This window comes from Lynx rufus, unplaced genomic scaffold (assembly GCF_022079265.1).
Source record: "Lynx rufus isolate CCGP_SWC_20201006 ecotype Redwood Valley unplaced genomic scaffold, mLynRuf1.p SCAF_11, whole genome shotgun sequence".
NCBI lineage: Eukaryota > Metazoa > Chordata > Mammalia > Carnivora > Felidae > Lynx > Lynx rufus.
In genome coordinates, this window is record NW_025814825.1 from 43,164,245 (window position 1) to 43,182,519 (window position 18,275).

Sequence of the window (18,275 nt, forward strand, 5' to 3'; positions counted from 1 at the left end):
TGGCCTCCCTCCTCCTCCCACCCAGCACGACAGCCAGGCCCTCGGCAATCCTCGTTCCCCAGAGCTGACGCCCCTTTCAAGTGGGTTGGAACCAGCGTCCTGTGGGCACCTTTCTGCCACCTGCCTAGGTTAAAGGGGGCCACGGCAGGGGGTGGACAGAGTCTGTTTGCAGAAAGTTCTCTGCGTTCCCACCCCCAGTTGCCAGTGGACCCACAGTCCCTATGTCCAGCTGGCCCTGTTGCTGGTCAGTATAAAGAAGCTATTTGTGCAGCTGCCAGCGACAGAGGAGCTGGAGGGACAGCGTGGGCCACGTCCCCGGCCAGATAGGTGCTGGCAGGGCCTGATGGCAAGGGCCTAACTGGGACCGCAAGGCACAGGGCAGGTGGGTGGGCTTTCCACTCTGATCCCCAGGCCACCATTGCCCTGGGAAAGGCCAGCAACACGGACACCTTGGAGTTCCCGATAGCCAGCGAGTGGCCGGGGCAGCTGCCCCCCACAATCGGCACCGACCCTGGCGAGAACTCCCAGAGCTGACCATTTCCAGTCCTGGAGCCTCTTCTGAGTGGCCACTCTGCACCCAGGCCTGGGCTTGTGGAAGAAAGGGAAGAACAGGACGTCCCCAGGAATGAGCTGTATTGGGTCAGGCGCTCTCGGGGCACTTGCACGCATTAGCGCCCTGGAACCTCCCCACCGCCACGTGGGTACTGTTGGCCACTTTCACAGGCTTAAAGATGTGAAGTGACTCATTCAAGGCCAAAGGAGAGCTGGGTGTTCTGACGGTTTGTCTCTGGATTTCATTTAACTCCATTCAAAATTTTGACCTAGTGGCAACCTTGAGCCTTAAGGCCATCAGCCCATGAGTTCCTGGCACATAGTAGGTGCTCAGTGGGTACATGCTGAGGAGGGAAAGCACAGCAGGGACTCTCTCTCCAGTGCTCCTTCCTGTGCTTCCCAGGGAAGAGGAAGAGAGAGGGTGAGCACCTACTGCGTGCTCCACACACATCTCATTTCATTCTCAGCTCCTGGCCAGGTAGGTGTGACTTACAGAGAAGGCTCTGCCATCAACCTGAGGTCACCCTGCCATCAGCAAGGGAGACTGGATTCTAATTCAAGACATCAGGAGTCAGACACAAGCAAAGCAGTGATACTACCTCCCGAGCAGGCCTGACCTGGGGTTCAACGAGGACCAAGAATGGCAGGGGGAGAGGAACCCTGGAGGAGCCTCCCCAAATTCTCAGGGGCATCCTGCCTGCACCACCCCCACACTCTCTGTCTTCTTCCTGGCTCCCTGAGGCAGGGCTGGCTAAGTCCCTTCTGTCCCCCTGGACTGTTTTCCCCAGGGGAGGGCAGCCACCATGGCCTCTGTCCCTTCCAAAATAGAAATGGGAAGGGAGGCCAGGAGACTCTACAGAGGAGTGCCTTTTCTTGGGTCTGCCCTCCTGCCCACCCCAGCCCCAAAGCATCTGCCTGCCTCTGCCCTGTCCTCCGTTCCTGGAACCCCTGCTCAGCGCCCTCTGGGTCAGCCCCCACTCCAGACCCAATCTCTGTACTCTGCCTGGGTCAGACCTCCTTGTGGGACAGCCTCCCTTTCTCACTGGTCTGCCGGGCTGTCCCATGACAGGTGGCAGCCATGCAGGGGTGGACTCCCAGGCCAGATGGAGGTTGATGCTCTGGGCAGGCTGGGGCAGGGACAGTTCTGACCTGATCTGGCCATGGGCCCATCGGCCTCTTACCCCAGGTCCCTCTGAACATTGGGCCATTGTTCCAGGCCACAACAGAGGGTAGCTCTGTGGCCCTGGGGCTGAAGAACAAAAACCTGTTTAGCAAGGCTCTGCTCCTCCCATGCAAGTTCAAGAATTTGACCAGGATCCTGGCTGGTTTCATGGGAAGAAATGAGCTAAAGGGACAGGTCTGGGCCTAGAGCTGAGAGGGGGCAGTGGGGAGCGGGAGACCCTCAGCCTGCTTTGCGGGCCCACCCCATGTCCCGGGTGCTGCTATGTAGGAGGGGAGCCCTGCTGACCACATGCTGCGGGCTGGCAGCAGATGGACGAGTAGGAAGCCCAGCAACCCAGTCTGGCCTCTGTTTCCCCCGCTGTGACACGGGGGAGCCACCCTGTGGCATGAGGTATGCTCACCCTGCCCGTGGGCTCGGGTGGAGAGCAGAGGGCCAACCACAGCTGGGCGGCACGAGGAGGTTGCATCACTGTCCTGTGGCCGTGAGTGACAGACCAGCTTCCCGCTGCTGTGCCCTCCCTACGTGGGTGATAGTGACAGCAAGCTCTGGCTGACTGTGTGCCAGCCTGTCCAGGCGCTTTGTGAGCAAAGGCATTGCCCTCCCAGCAACCCTTGGGGCTAGGCACCATTGTGATACCCACTTGAAAGACAAGGAAACTGAGGCACAGAGAAGCAACAGGCAGAGCTGGCCTCTGAACCCAGACCAGTAATTCCAGAGGGGTCAAGGGTGCTCTTCACTCGCTTCTGTGACAGTGGGCAGTTCTATTTATAATTTTGTTAAATGGCCTCAACTTTGTTTTGGCTCATTTAGCATTTACCAGGTGCCAGGCCGTGCAGATGGGAGGCCCCCGTGGTAGGAGAGACCCATGAACATACTCCTGTGGTATGGTCAGTGCCACTCCCGTGGCAGCCACATGCGAGCTACAGGTAGGGCTTTCTGGAAAGCGTGAAGGCTGAGTAGGACTCAGTCCTGTGGTGGGGGTGGGGTGGGGCAGGAAATGTTCCCGGTGGCGGGGGCGTGGGTTCGGAGGCTGGTGACACCTGGCTGCTCTCTGGTGACGGGAACCTAAGAATGAGGGCAGGGCCGGTGGGCCAGGTGGCTGGAGAGATGGAAAGGCAGGTCACAGGCCTCTGCAGGGGCCTCACGGGGCCGGACCTCTTCCTGCCGGCTAGACCCTTTCCAACAGGCATGCGCTTCAACCCAGGGGCCTGCGGACAGGACTCGCAGAGGTCCCTTTGAGAACCTTTGGGTTCACTCTTTCAACTGGATAAAAATTTAAACTCGTAAAAAGAGACATTTGTTGGGTCACGTGGTTGCCTCGGCCTGAGTCCCGCCAAGCCATCTAGGCCTGCCTTAGCTGCCCTTTGCCATCGCTGACACCACAGGGGAATCAGAGCACGGGGACCCCACTGCTTGGGGGCCTCCTGTGCCTGTGGAAGCCAGGCCAGGCGACACCTGGCCCCCCAGCCCAGCAGGGCGTCAGTCCTCACACAGCAGGTCTGTGAAGAGCATGTGTGGCTCCAGGCCTGCCCGGGCAGGCCACGTGCACAGCCAGGGATCACCTCAGGCACTGCAGGGGTGCCAGGCACAGCTTCCAGGAGGCCAGGCTCAACTGGTTGTCAGAGTTAAGGCTCAGGACCACCCGGAATTGGAATTCGTCCTGCATTGAATGCCCTTGAGCTCCAGGGGTGTGTCTTTCTCTGCCTCCTTTAGTATTTGGTGACTAAGGCTGTCCCTACCCCAAGCCGGCCACACAGCTCTAGAATCCACAGAGAAGAGCCTAAGAAACATCATCACTAGCTTCTCTTGCCCACTCCTGCCCACTCCTGCCCACTCCTGCCCACTCCTGCCCACTCCTACCCTGGGGCCATGGGCTGGGGGGAGATATGCTCAGCTCCCTCCACTGGTGGGGCGGGGGTGACAGGATGGGTGCCTCCCATTCCCAGGCACACCTGTTCGAGGCCTGCCTCCCCTGCCTCTCAGCTATGTGGCCTGGGGCATGCCATGTACAGCTAGGGCCTTTGTTTCCATATCTGCTAAATAGGGATAATAGTACTGACTTCAGGGGTGGCCTGAGATTTAAATGAGACAATATGCAGAGTACAGACGAAGTGACCAATCAGGCTAATGTCTTCCTTTTCCTTTTGGCCCCACCATCAAGACACACATGCATACACATGTCTATGTGCACATGTACGCGCGCGCACACACACACACACACACACACGCGCGTGTGTGTGTGTGTGTGTGTGTGTGCGTGCGCGTTCCGATTCAACTGCTGGCTTTCCAAGAACACATCATCCTTGGAAAGAAAATAATTGTTCAAGGGGCCAAGGCCCGTCTCCACCTGCCCTGGCTGGGAAGGGACCAGGAGGGGGCGCTGCTGAGGAGGTGGCAAACCTTAGGAGCCATGAGCCGAGTGACGGGTTAGGGCCACGGTTAAACGTGTCAGCCTGGAGCCAGCCTGCCTGGGGTTTGAATCCTGGCCCTGCTGCTTGCCAGCTGGGTGACCCTCGGTAAGCTACTTCACCTCTCCGGGCCTAGATCTCTGTAAAATCACGTCGCAGTCGATCTCCGGTGTAAGACTACATAATGAAGTCTGGATGATGGCTCTTGCCTTTGGCGGGCATTTTCTGAGCACCTGCTCTGGGCGCTGGGGATGCGGCATGAAGAGAACAGGTACAAGTTCCGAGTCTCCCGGAACTGACATCCCCGTGAGAGGGAGCGACCGTAACTGCAGTGAGGGAACAGAATGTGGAGCAGAGGAGCAGCATGGTCTGATGCATCACTCCTTCTGCGATGTTGAATAGGGACCATCGAGAGCAAGGACAGAAGCAGGGAGGCTGGGCAGGAGGCAGGATCCGCGTGAGGAACGGCGACAGTGCGGTTCCAGGTGGCAGCAGGAAGACGGGGAGATGTAGTCAGAGTCTGGAAACACTCCAAAGGCAGTGCCCGCCTGATGCGCTACGTGGATGGAGGGGTGTGACGGGAAGAGATGACTCTAGAATAACGCTGGGGTTTGGGGCCGACAAGGCAGTAGTGCATGTCAGTGTTCACAGGAGGAGGAAGGACAAGAGCTGCCCTCCTGGAGTGGCCGCATGAAGACATGACACCGCTTTGGCCACTCTGTGTCGGGCTCACCTAAAGTGTCTAGAGGGAACATCCTTTCTGTGCGGGGCTGGTGGTCTAGCAGTTTGGGGAAGGACCCTTCTCTCGCCCAGAGAAGCCAGTGAGCGGCTGGGGATCAGAGCCCAGGGGCTCAGGCCTCTGCTCCACCTCCCCCATCAAGGCTGGGTTGCCGCAGCCTTGCCTTTCCAGCAAGATGGAAAAGGGACACAGTCACTCCACTCCAGGCCCTGTGAACGCTCGAGGGCCCCTGAGGCAGCACACTTGAAAGAGGCAGGGGGTTATCTGCAAAATTCCAATTAAATCCACAGGCTTTGATAATTTGATAAGCCACTCTACAGTCGCCCCTGAGTCAAAATACACTGTTACTTGATCCTGTGTTTATGTTTCAGGACGGCGGGGGAGGTGGACTGCGGTCTGGGAAGGTGCAGGCAGCTCTCAGAGAGGGGGGTGCAGGCACTTGGCTGATAAATCGTCAGCCTGTCAGGCCAGGGTCACCTATAGGTCTGGGCTCTTACGGCGAGCACAGAGTGGACTGGAACATGAGTCTCTTGGCAGGTCCTGGAGGCCGAGCGGGACCGGGGAGGAGAAGCCCTTCAGAACTGTCTGTCCATAGCTGACCCTGCTTCCTGAGCCTCAGGTCTGTCTCACATGGGACGGCTTCCAGGCCATCTCTTGCCAGACCGGCTGTGAACCAGCCCAGGTGACTAGCACCACCTGGAGAAAGAGGCCGATGACCCCACTGCCATAGTGACTCGGAGGCAAATGCTTTATGACCCCTTCCTGCAAAAGCCAGGCTGTGATCTGTAAGGTGGAGTGTGCACTGAACCACATTCCATTCTGTTCTACAACCTTCCATGGATAAAACTGTTGAATACTTCCTACGAGCCAATAGCACTGACCAGGTTATCTTCCTACACTTGGTCTCCCTCTAGGCCCTCTTCACCGTCCCATGAGTTCTACGTCGTGCTTTGGAGATGGGAAAACAGAAATACAGAGAGGTCGAGCAAATGGCCGGAGATCATAGAACCCTGAGTAGCAGGCTCTGACCCCAGAGCCTGGCTCTGCAAAGCCGTGCCCACTGCCCCCCCAATGCACAACTGTCTCCCCAAGCCCAGTTTCCTTGAGGGCTTTCTGGAGATGGGCACTATTGCCATGGAGAGGTGAAACAGGACCAATTTATTTAGCTGACTGGCAGAGAATGGGCTTAGGAGTACGAACGAAAGGCAGGCTCAGCGATTTTGTGGCGATGCAACTGCTACTTCACCCACCAGCAACGATCCCTCTGCCCTCCTGTGGGCACACAATCACATGTGTCTCCAATGACAACCACCTAGGGAGGGGCATCTCTTCTCTCCCCATGGAAGGACAGAGAACAGAAAAGGAAGGAGAGACTCTGTGAGACCATCACAGCAGGGGAGCAGCAGGGCCAGATAGACCAGGGACACTGCTGGCGCCTCAGGAGACTTCCTGTCCTGGGAGAGTGAGGAGGGCTGGGGCAGGAGCACAGAGAGGGGAGGACAGAGAGGAGCACTGAGAGGCGTCAGGACCATGGTCCCCCTGACCCCTTCTAAACCAAGGAGGCAGGTGGGAAGGGTGTAAAGAGTACAGGCCTCTGTTTGAACCAGAAAAACCTGGGTTCAAGTTCAGGCTCCTGCTGTGAGTCTCTGTTTCCTTATCTGTAATGTAGGGATGAGAATATATAAACCCTTATGAGCCCGACATATAGTAGGTATGGTGAGAGCGATGCTTCTCCCTCTGGTGAGAACACACATTTCTGTCTCATTTTGTCATTTACAAAGCTCTTGCCCAGCCCTCATGTCATCTGAATTTTACTGATGAGAAAAATGGGGCTTGGGGAAGCCATATGAGTGAGCTGCCTTGCAGTTGTGTGGCTAGGAAGCAGCAGAGTTGGGGTGTGAAGTCAACACTGTACATCCTATTCCCTTTGGCTTTCAACCAGTCTACCCTGTGAACAAGTCACCGATGAGTTTCTGATGGATTGTAGCATTTGCTTGTTTCTTAAGCCCACGGCAGCCATCAGGAAGGTGGCTTCTGTTGGGCCAAGCCTCTGGGCTGGGTGGCTTTTTCGCCCCCAAAAGGGCCTAGGCCATTTTAGGCTCTTGGTCTTATAGTATGACTGAAAAGAGAAGGGCCCCTTTAGGCAAGACTGCCATGTGTGGGTGTGCAGGCTGTGCACTTTACAACCTCCATGGGTGCCACTCACAGAAAATGCAGTAAGTAGTGCCCCTGGAGCCATGTGACACACACCCCTGTCTTCAGGCTTCCCCTCCCCATCACCAGATGGCCTCCTGCCTCTTCCCACCTGTCCCAGATCATTCCTCCATACCTTTCTTTCCTTTCCCTCTGTTGTACCCACCCCATCTGCCTCTCTGCCACTCATCCTGGTACTTTAAGATTTTAGGGGAAAAGAGCTATTGAACGAAGGGATCTCTAAACATCCCCTTTGGTCCTCTCCCCACCCTCTCCCCTGGCCAGTATTTTCCCTGCTTGCCCTCTTCTGCTCATCTGCTCCTGGGCAGAAACCAGATTTCTCTCTCTACTGAGAACCTACTCTGGTGAGGATCTGTTCTGAGCAAGAGAGCGTGGCCGTCACAATGGAGTCTGGTCATGTATGTGAGAAGCTAGCATGACTGGGTGGGTCATCTTAAACACCAGACCCAGAGCAACCTGATTCCAGAGAGAAGAGAGGGAGATCTGCTTGGTTCCCCATTCCTCTCTAAATATGGAAATACCAGCCAGCACTGGGCCACTAGGAATCCAAGAGTTGGGCTCAAGCCTCCTGCCTGTCACATCTGCAACCAGCTGTGTGACTTTGGGAGAATCACCTAACCTCACTGGGCCTCAGTTTCCTTCTCTGTAAACGTGACTACTAATGTCTATCACAAACTAGCCCAAGAGTTATTCAGCGGGTGAGTTTTCAGCCTGGGCAGCACATGCCTCCCCCCGCCCCCTCTGAAGGCCTACATTTCATTTGGGAGCTTGGGAGCATCAATAATTAAGAGCAATGACTGCTAACCCTGGGCATCTGAACAGAGGGTCCATTATATTTTCTTTGATCTCATCTGTTCCTTACAGTAACCTGTGAGCTAGAGTTTGCAGGAAAACCTGCTCCCCAAATGCAGAGACAGCCCCACTTGTCAGCTCTGGGGTGAAGGGAAACGAGGAGCAAGCTTGGGCAACAGGGATCAATGGTCTTCATACCTTTGGCCCATCTCTCCCCGGACTGGTTGGCCTTGCCAGCTCCCCCTTTCCTTGTGTGCCCACATCCTGAGCCTCTCCAGCCTGCCCTCAGCTTTAGCCCACACCTCAAAGCACACAGGAGATGACTGAGCTACCACTTACTCTTTTGGGGGGTTGACATCCTCTGGTCGGGCCTCAAAGAACCGAAAGACTTCATCACACTGTGAAATGTGGGGAGGCAGTCGGACAAGTGCCTGTGGAAAGATAGGAAGAAAGGGCATTAGGCCTGATGAAAGTCAAAAGCAGGGTCAATTCAGTCTGATGGTGACGGCACAGGCTCCAGGCCTGTGCCGTGGAAGACACCGTCATGCAGCCAGCCACCCAACCAGACGACTCATCAGCGACTGAACTAATCAGCTAACATGAGACAACTCTTCATCCATCCCATCAACTAGCCAACCAGCCAGTTAATCCACTAACCAACTAGTCAACTAATAAAAATAATCAGCCAACCCCAATTAATCTATCAACCATCCAGTCAACAATTCGACCAACCAACCATTCAACTAGCCAGTTCACCAACTAAACAACCAGCCAACCAAGCAAATCACAATGACCATTGAGCCCTAGGTCTCGGAGCCCTCGGGAGCCAGTCATTTGGCACGAACCCTGAAAGGATTCCTTCCTGCCCAGAGAGTCAGTCCAAGATACTTAGCCTGACAACCCAAGGGCTTATTCTACCAGCCTCCTCTCCCACCAGTCACATTCTGGACACAGCTGCTAGTCACAGCCCCTAAATACTGACTGCACAATTAATTATTTCATGACAAGCGGATAATTCTACCAAGCACAACAGGGTGCTATGACAGAATCTGATAGGACCCAGGAAGATTAGCAGAGAGGAGGGGGGGGGCGGTTTCAGGAAAGACTCTGAAGCTGAGTTCTGAAGGATGGGTAAGAATTAACTGGTCAAGTGAGGGTGGTGAGACCAAGCATAGTGGCTCCGTGGGGCCTGAGCGCACTAAACGAGGGGAGAGGGACCACCAGTCTGGTCCAGCAGGGCTTTGTTTAGGATGCCTGGCAGAGTGGTATGAGCTGAAGGGGTTGGAAAGGCTTCTTAGAAGAGTGGCCATGAGCTAGCGAAGAGGTATGTGCAGTATTTGGACAGGCAGAGAGGAGAAGGCAGCCACCGCACAGGGGTAAGTGTCCAGGTAGGGGCATGCACCAGCTGTGAGCCTGTCACCCCAACAGGGCTGAGAGTCTGCTGCTGGAAAGTGAGGAGTCACAGTCAGAGGTGATCAGAGTTCCCGTTGCACACCAGACCAGCACATACTGCGTACCTTGCAGCCTGGGGCACCCGGGACCCCTGACCTGCCCCAGTCCAACGTGGAGGCCGCGGGGAAGCATGAGACAGGTGAAGCCCTGCTCCTGGCTACTCGATTCAGTATGCAGAGAAGACACTGGAACGATTCTTTAGCACAAACAGATGGGAGAGGTTGCTCCCAAGGCAGGGCTGAGGGACAGGGCCAAGGGAACTCTGGGATAGAGCCAGGAGAAGCGAGAAGAAAACTTGGGATGGTGTTATTGCAAAGCATTCAAGTGTGGCATCGAGCAGTAGGCATCCCAGCATGACGGCCCTTTTTGATATCATATCCACACCTGGGCAAGATGAGACAAGACCTGACTGTAACACTCTGCAACTCACAGCTGTTCTTTCTAGAGGCCAGGGCTTTCCAAGGGTCTCTAACAGATCACACGCCCATGAGCAGCCAGGAAATAGGAAAGAAGGGAAATTAACATGTAATGGGCAACTGTGATGCTTCAGGCACCGTCCTAAGTCCCTTGACTCCAATTATCCAACAAACAGGGAGGGCCTTTCAGTGCGTGCCTGACATGGGGCTGTGTCCGGTGTCACAGGGATGAGCCAGACACAGCTTCTGCCCTTGCAAGAGCATGTCTGACGAGGTGTCACTCCATTTTGTTCCGGAGGTGGACATCACTGCCTTTGTTTATGACGGGGACACTGAGACTATTCTGCTAAAGTGCAGAATGAAGCCCTGTGCTCAGGAGGTAGAATCAGTGCAAGTTGCCCCAAAGTGTTCAGGTTTTCATTTCAAATACGTGGCATGTGCTGTTTTCTCCCCCAGGAAGGGTAGAGGGAAAGGGAAAAGATAAACTGAGGAAGGCGAGAGAAAGAAAAAGAGAGACAGAGACAGAGAGATGCAGGGAGAGAGACAAAGAGACAGAGACAGATGGAGAGACAGACATACAGAGACACAGGGAGACTGATACGGAGAGACAGACAGAAAGAGACGGGGCGGGGGGGATCAGGCCTGTGCACGGCAAGGGCTCCTGGCAGGAGAACTTAAGGGCTGGGCTGGGCAGGAGGGAAATCATTACCAGGGACCCAGGCTGTGTGCACGCTCACTGCCAGGGTGACCTCCCTGAAAGGAAGAGGGAAGGGAGCCAGGGCTGGCTTCCAGCAGGCCCGGAGCGCCAGCACCCTCCCAGCTCAGCACGCTGCCACCCGCCCCCGGTGCAGCCCCTGGCCAGCCACGGCTCGCGCCGCCCCAGCAGCGAACACAGGGGCTCTTCATGCCGACAGAGACCGGCATTCCGGGGCCAGAGGACGTGTGGGCCGTGAGGGCTTCAGACAAAGAGGCCTTTTGGTCGAACCACCGTGGCATCTTGACTGAACAGAGAGCCCCGAAGGGAGCCGCATGGAGGGCTCATCCTGATTGCAGGCAGACAAGAGGCTCCCAGCTCAGCCCAGCTTTCATCAGCCCTGCCGCCAAGCCCAGATCTGCCAAAATTATCTGGCAAGAGAGCTAGGTGCTGAGCAGTCTGGCCCCCGAGGCCTGGGCTGCCAATCACTGCCAGAGCCGGGAAACCCCCAAATCCAGCCATTCTGAGAGGAGCAGGTGGGGGCCATACATGGGTATTTTCAAGGGCATTGAAATGCCAATGCCATTGGGCATTCAGGATTTATGCTATGGGTGGTTAAGTCAGGGCCTCAGGGCCACCCAGACATGGGTTTGAGTCCTGGCTCTACCATTCATGGGCTGTGTGGTGCTGAATGCGTTACTGGCCTCTCTGAGCTCAGCACAATGGGTATGACATGGCACCTATTTGTTAGGAGGCTAGGTGAGATTGTGACTAGGAGGAGCCTAGCACAGTGCCTGGCACTGAGTAAACACTCCGTAAATTTTAGTTGTTGTACTGTTGTCTTTGCTGCTATGTTCTCTAGATGAATGGAGTGATGCATACTAGAAACAACACTGGAATGGGAGTCAGGAGACCTCAATTCGCATTCCAATCCTCCCTTATATACTTGCCCATGACCTTGGGCAGCTCACCTCACCTCTCTGGTTGTCATTTCTTCTAGGATAAAGCAGACTAACTCTGGAATCTCAAACTATCTCAAGGAAAACCTGTTGGGTGAGGTAGAGTGATTCTGTGGGTACAAGTGAAATCGTGCCTTGTAGATGGCCCACCTTGGTCTTAGAGATCACCATGTTCATTAGTATAGCAAAGGCTCTGAGAAGTCCTGCAGGGAAGAAACCTGTAGAGCTTTGTTCAGATCAGCATTTACTGATAATCATGGCATGCTGAAGGATTGGCTCATGTAATCATCACATTAACTCTAAGAGATGGGTATGACTATGATTTCAATTTTAAGGAGAAGCAACTAAAGCACAGAGGTTAAGTGATTTCTCAAGGCTGCACAGCCAGTAAGTAGCAGAATTTTCAATTGGGCCATCTGAGTCCAGAGCCTGTGCTCCGTCCAGGTCTAGTACTGCCTCCAGCACTACCCACAGGTCTCTGACCGTGGAGCAGGTCCTCCAATGATTCCTATTGACAGCCCATCAAACACAGCTGGGACAAATCCAGGCTACAGACATTCTGAAGTTTCTTCCATCTCTAACAGTCTGTGGCTCCAGCACTACAAACAGCACCGTTATTAGTGAATTCGGTGTCTGACCTATCATTCTATGTGACTGAGCCTTTCTTTTTTTTTTAAATTTTTTGTAAATTTTTAAAAAGTTTTTTAATGTATATTTTTGAGAGAGAGAGAGAGAGAGAGAGAGCAAGTGGAGGAGGGGCAGAGAGAGAGAGAGAGAGAGAGAGAGAGAGAGGGAGACAGAATCTGAAGCAGGCTCTAGGCTCCAAGCTGTCAGCACAGAGCCTGATGAGGGGCTCAAACCCATGAACTGTGAGATCATGACCTGAGCTGAGGTCAGATGCTTAACTGACTGAGCCACCCAGGTGCCCCTAAAGTTTTTTTTAATGTTTATTTATTTATTTTGTGTGTGTGTGTGAGAGAGAGAGAGACAGAGACAGAGAGACAGAGACAGAGAAAGAGAGCACGCATGAGCGGGAGTAGGGACAGAGAGAGAGGGAAACAGAATTTGAGGTAGGCTCCAGCTCTGAGCTGTCAGCACAGAGCCTGACACGGGGCTCGAACTCACAAACTGCGAGATTGTGACCTGAGCCGGAGTTGGACGGTTAACCGACTGAGCCACCCAGGTGCCCCCTGACTGAGCCTTTCTAATAGGACTGTGATTCAGGTTAGGTGGGAAGAGCTGGAATGAGTATGACCTCACAGCCCTCGGCACCCAGGGAGGGGGCAGTGCCCTGTGGGGCTGCTTAGAGTATGCAGGCCCCTGTCCAATGTCGGTTGAGCTGAAATCAGTCCCTTTTTGACCTTGCCATCCTGTGGTCCAGGGGGTCCGTGAACTAGCTGAGAGCAGATATGGAGAAACAAGGCAATGGAAGGAGTCAAGGGCAGGGGGTGCCTAGGAATGGGGGAGACCAGTGAAGACGTGCTGAAGAGCCACCCAGGTGTGCCACCAGCCCGTCCCTCCAGTGCCTCCCTTCCCCAGTCCTAAACTGCCCTGAGGTCTCCAGCTCCTGGCCTGTCCCGACCATTTTCTGGAAGCCAGTGACCTGGGCCACCATTTGGTACCATGTCATCATTCTAGAAGACACGGATTCAGATAAGGGAGAGGGTGGCTGCACTGCGTGCCTCTGAGACCTCCACCCAGATGCTGCGGCCACAAGCCTGGTTTTTCAAGTGCAGTGGCATGCGAGGGGGCCCCAGGCAGACTGAGCTCAGACCCGCTTTGAAATGACCCAATGACCCCCTTCCATGAAGCTTGCCACTCTGGGTAATGTCTGCCCAAGGACAAAAAACAAACTTCTGCATTTGGCAAAACAACTGTGGATGCCCTGCTATTTCCATGGGATCAAACATTTTCCTCTTTTTAGGAGCATCATTTTGATTTCTTTTTTTAATTTCAGAGAGAGAGTGTATGAGCAGGGCAGAGGGGTAGAGGGAGAGAAGGAGAGCATCTTAAGCTCAGCGTGGAGCCTGACGCCTGAGAGTAGAGCCTGATGCAGGTATCAATCTCATAACCCCGAGATCATGACCTGAGTCAAAATCAAGAGTTGGACACTTAACTGACTGAGCCACCCAGGTGCCCCAGGGGCATCATTTGATTTCTAATCAATGTAAATCTTCTGGGTAAAAGCCCAGGGACTTAGGGACGGGTGGGGGTGTGACACAGGGGGCTGGAGTCCTGCCCATCTGGCCACACGCCCACTCTCTGCCCCCATCCCCACCGCTGGGCCGCCTCTAGCCTGCCTGGAATGTTCCTCCTGAATCCCTGTCTAGGAAGCTGGGAGCTCACAGAACTTCTCTGAATCAAACGCAGGAGTTCTCTTTTTGAAGGGTGTAGCCGCAAATCCTTCTGAAATGGAAACAGCATCTAATTCGTAGCATTTAAGCCATTTCACAAGGGATCCTAGTACATTGGGGGCTTCGGGGACATGTCACCGTCCTCACAGGTTTCCTCTGCTTGTGTGTGATCCTTGCATTTTATCATCAGATACTGGCTGGACACCCACACGAAGCCAGGCTTCCTGCTTGTTACTGAAGACACAAAGATAACAGATGTGGCCCTCCAGTTGCTCCTGGTCCAGAGAAGGTGGACACACATAAATCACCCTCCTACAGAGGATAGGTGTGCTGCATGGAAGCAGGCACAGAGTTTTCTGGGGAGTGGAACAGCAAGGGTGGTTGGCTTTCCCTGGGGAGTCAGGAGGCTTCTAGGAGGGGCATCATGGGAGCTGAATGCATCTGAAGGAAAAGGACTAGCAAGGCCTGGGCGTGGCAGCCTAAGGGACTCTGGCTAGTTGGGAAAGGCTGCACCTCTGGCGGACTGGACTGCAGAGCTTTGAGGAGAGGCAGGTGCTGAGGCCTGAGCAGCACTTAGAATGAGCCCACAGAGGGCCAGCCAAGAGCCCAGAGGTTCTTGTGGGCAATGGGGCTCCCCTGAGGGTCTTCAAGGAGAAAGGGACATAATCAGCTTTATCCCAGGCTGGAAATGCTTTGCCTGGGTCTATCTGGGCCTGTGGAGATGGAGATATTCTACCAGTTGGGTTCCCCCAGAGTACCAGCCCACGTGGGAGGCAGGAACAGATCAATCTTCGCTCTCTGCCTCCGTGTCCCCATCAGCAACACTCCTGACCCAGGCTAGCCCTTAGAAGGGGGCCCATAAGAACAAAGTCTCCCTGTATCTAGGACTGAGTATACCAGGAAGTCTCGGTGCTTCTTAAAGGCATGTGTTTTGGTTGGGACATGAACCTTCCTCTTTATTAAGGTGAGAGCCAACGATGGGCCAGGCATGGTGGGAGGGAGATGCCTGGGACTAAGAACCACGTCCCAGAAATAGCCTCAGTTTTCAAATCTGGGAAGTGGGAATAAAAATGAATGAGTCTGATAGATGTGGAGGATCACGTGGGGAGATCTTTACCTCTTCAGGGGAGATCCTGCCTTGTCCCCCTCCCCCAGTCTGACTACAACCAACCCTTCATCCCTCCCACAAAGAAAACCATTGATCCTGAAAACAAGTCTATCTTGGACGGCGGAATAATAGAAGCAATCTCAGCTTTTTGGGCAGCAAAAAAAAAATTCTAGTTGCACCCACCAGGAAATGGAGACTTGTATAAACGTCATTACCATGGCAAAGGGTGAGTTGATCATTCTCAAACACTCTCTCTCCCTGCCCCCCACCCCACCCCCTGCCCTGGGATATTTATTTTATCCCCTAGACAAACACTGCAAACATGTATTTCACACGCAGGAATGGGGTAAATGGAGTCACTTATAAAACTGTTAGTCGGAGCCCCTAAAGTATAGCTCTCGCTTGTTAGTGAGATGAAAGTCTTCGACGTTTTGAGGCCACAGAATCATTAAATATTAACCGCATAACCATGTTGCCCATTAAATTAATTTATGGAGCTAAAGAAATGCCTTTGGAACCCCTCTTGATAGACACCCAGCCCTCAAGTGCCACATAAAACAATCACCCGACTGGTGCTCGGTCAATTTTCCGTGACGCTCATCCAATCTGCCCCATATATGTTTAAAATTAACACTGAGATTTGGGCTGTGAAACCACCATTGGGCAGAGGGACTGGCTGGCCGGCGAGGGCAGGGAGCCCGAAGTCTGGGGAGGTCTACTGCGCGGTCAGACTTTCCGCGTCTGAGTCCTGGCACAGGAGCTGGCTGCTCTGTGCACAGAGCCAGCTTCACAGTTTTGGGTGCATCCGAATGCCCAGCAAATCCCAGACTGGGAGCCCGCGTTGGCCAGCAGTCCAAGGAAGATGCTGCCCAGCCAAGCAAAGCTGCATATGGAAACTGGAAACAAAAATCCCAGAGGTTCCCAGCAGTGTGTCCAAGGATAGACATGAACGAGGGAACGGCTGGCCATGCAGCAGACTGCACATGGCACTGACCATGGAATTCATGGTGGGGGCCAGTGATGATGAGTGACACTCGGATCCTGAGTGGCCACAGATTGGACAATCGGGAGGCAGAGCTGTGAAGCACGATGCTGGGTGGCAGTGACCATGGACCGTTGCTGGCTTATCTATCCCTAATGATGATTCCAAGGTCATTCCAAGGTCTCAGACAATCATACCACAGGCCCCAGCTTTCTAGTTCCGAAGAATTAAAGGCCACTTCTGCACTGCCCTCCCCCTCCCTCCTCCACCACCCCCTCTCCCCCCCGCCCCCCCCCCCCATTCTCAGAGTAAATTACAGCCTGTGAGATGGCTGGCTGCTTGGTGAACCCTTGACATTCCTCCTTGCTGCCTGGCTCTGTGCTAATCAGGTTAGGAGGCCCCTCCTCTTGCAGACTCCACTTAAATGGCTCCCCCGGCCACCAACTGGGCACCACTGGGGCCCCAGAGCCCCCCTGAATCTCATCCTGATTCAGGAGTCCTGTTCAAAGCCTGATCCCAGGAGATAAGATGTTATCAGTTTCCTCCTCCGGATGGCCTAGGATACGGCATTTCCACTGCAGATGCCTTGGGCTCCACCAGCTCCAGGAGGCTGAGGCTGATGTGAGCCATAAATCCCCAGCTGGGAGAGGCCTCCCCCCCCCCCGCCCCCTCCTCCATTAGCTTTGCCCATTTATTTAACTTCTTGGGAGAGGAATAAAGAGAAATAAAAGCTCGGGCGGCAGCCATCAACTGAACTGGAAATGGCAAATGCTCTTTAAAGAGAAAAATGAATATTGATCCGAAGAAGAGGAGCTTCTCGTGTCAGACAATTCATCAGCGGGAATTCTCTTTAGGTTAAGGCAGACAGTGTGACCGAGTATAATTGGCACAGTCACAAAATGGAAACCTGGGTTGATGGAGACTATATGGGAGTGTTCGTCTTCCTACGGGCTTGGGGACACCAGTTAATACCTTTAGCAACTTGATGCTTATTTAAACATTTTTATTGCCAAACGTAGTGTTTCTGAATCGTAAAACACTAGTGCATCAAGGGACTGTGCAGCAACAATTCCGTGCAGGGACAGAGCATTTCAGAAGTGACAAACACTATGATACATATTCTCTTGTGCAGCGCCTTTCGTGAACTCTGCAAGAGTTGCCTTTACCCTGGTTTCCAGAGGAGGCAACCGGGACTCAGAGAAGTAAAGTAACTCGCCCAGAGTCACAGAGCTAGTGGGGGGTAGTGGGATTTGATCCCAGCTCTTCCTGTCCTAATGCCAGCATTGCAACTATCCCATACTTGCTTCTCCTCAAGGGTCTTGAGTCAGACTCCACAAGTTTCACTGAACTAAGAAGTCCCATTTCCATCAAAGCCAGTGGTAACAGTGTATTGTTTACGCCTTTTAATAATAATCATCAAAAGCCAGTGTCTCCTGAATGCCTCCTCTCTCCCGGACACTGTGCTGGTGCCTGGCCTGTGCCTGCTCCTTTCATCCCCACGACTACCGTCTGTGGAGCCACTGTCCTCCTCCCTATTACACAGGTGTGAAAATTGAGGCTCTGGAAAGTTAAGTGACTTGCCCAAGTTCATGCAGCTAGTGAGGGTTTTGAACCCAGGCAGCCTCGCTGTCCAGAGGTCTGGTGCCCAGGCCGTTTTCGCTGCCGGGATCCTAGGCTCTAATCAAAGTGGAAAGAGGAAGGGACTCTGTTTCATGACCCCGTGGTCACTCTCCCATCTGTTCTTTGGCATTGGCTGTTTTTTTTTTTTAAGTTTATTTATTTATTTATTTTGAGAGAGACAGAGACAGCAGGAGCAGAGTAGGGAGAGAGAGAGAGAGAGAGAGAGAGAGAGAGAGAATCCCAAGGAGGCTCCACACTGCCAGCACAGAGCCCGATGCGGGGGCTTGAACTCACAAAACCGTGAGATCATGACCTGAGGTGAAACCAAGAGCCAGACGCTCAACCGAATGACACCCAGGCGCCCCTGGCAGTGGCTATTTTGAGGCACCTGCGCACATGCACCTGTGTGTCTGTGAGTGTGAGCGCTTGCATCGATAAAAACGTGTGCACAAACATCCGTGACCATCAACACTTCTGTGAATAAACAAATATGCATTTCCGATATTTCAGATACTATTGGAACTCAGAATTGGTTCCAACAACGTCCTGAAAGGAATTCACAGAAACAGTTCTCCTGTGTCAAGCAAAAAGTCCCATACAGAATCCCTTCAGCAGGAGACCCCTTAACTGAGCTCCCGAGTGGGTGGAAGTGATTTAAAATAGTGTTTTGTAAACATAGACATGTCCCAAAAGAAGTCTCAGCTGTGATCCCAAGGCCCATGTGCTCCAGGGGGTGGCCCAGTCACGAGCGACCCCTCCCTGAGGGACAGTCATATCCACCCCTCTGGCCAAGAAATGCCAG

At 53.8% G+C, this 18,275-nt stretch overlaps 1 protein-coding gene across 2 annotated transcripts in view; it reads right to left on the reverse strand.

Moving 5' to 3' along the window:
• SH3PXD2A (SH3 and PX domains 2A) overlaps positions 1 to 18,275 on the reverse strand; it is a 234,714-nt gene that overhangs the window by 96,034 nt on the left and 120,405 nt on the right. For both annotated transcript variants that reach the window (XM_047072698.1, XM_047072697.1), the window contains exon 5: positions 8,228 to 8,319. In XM_047072698.1, the coding sequence (XP_046928654.1) occupies positions 8,228 to 8,319 (92 nt within the window). The remainder of the gene's footprint in view (positions 1 to 8,227; positions 8,320 to 18,275) is intronic.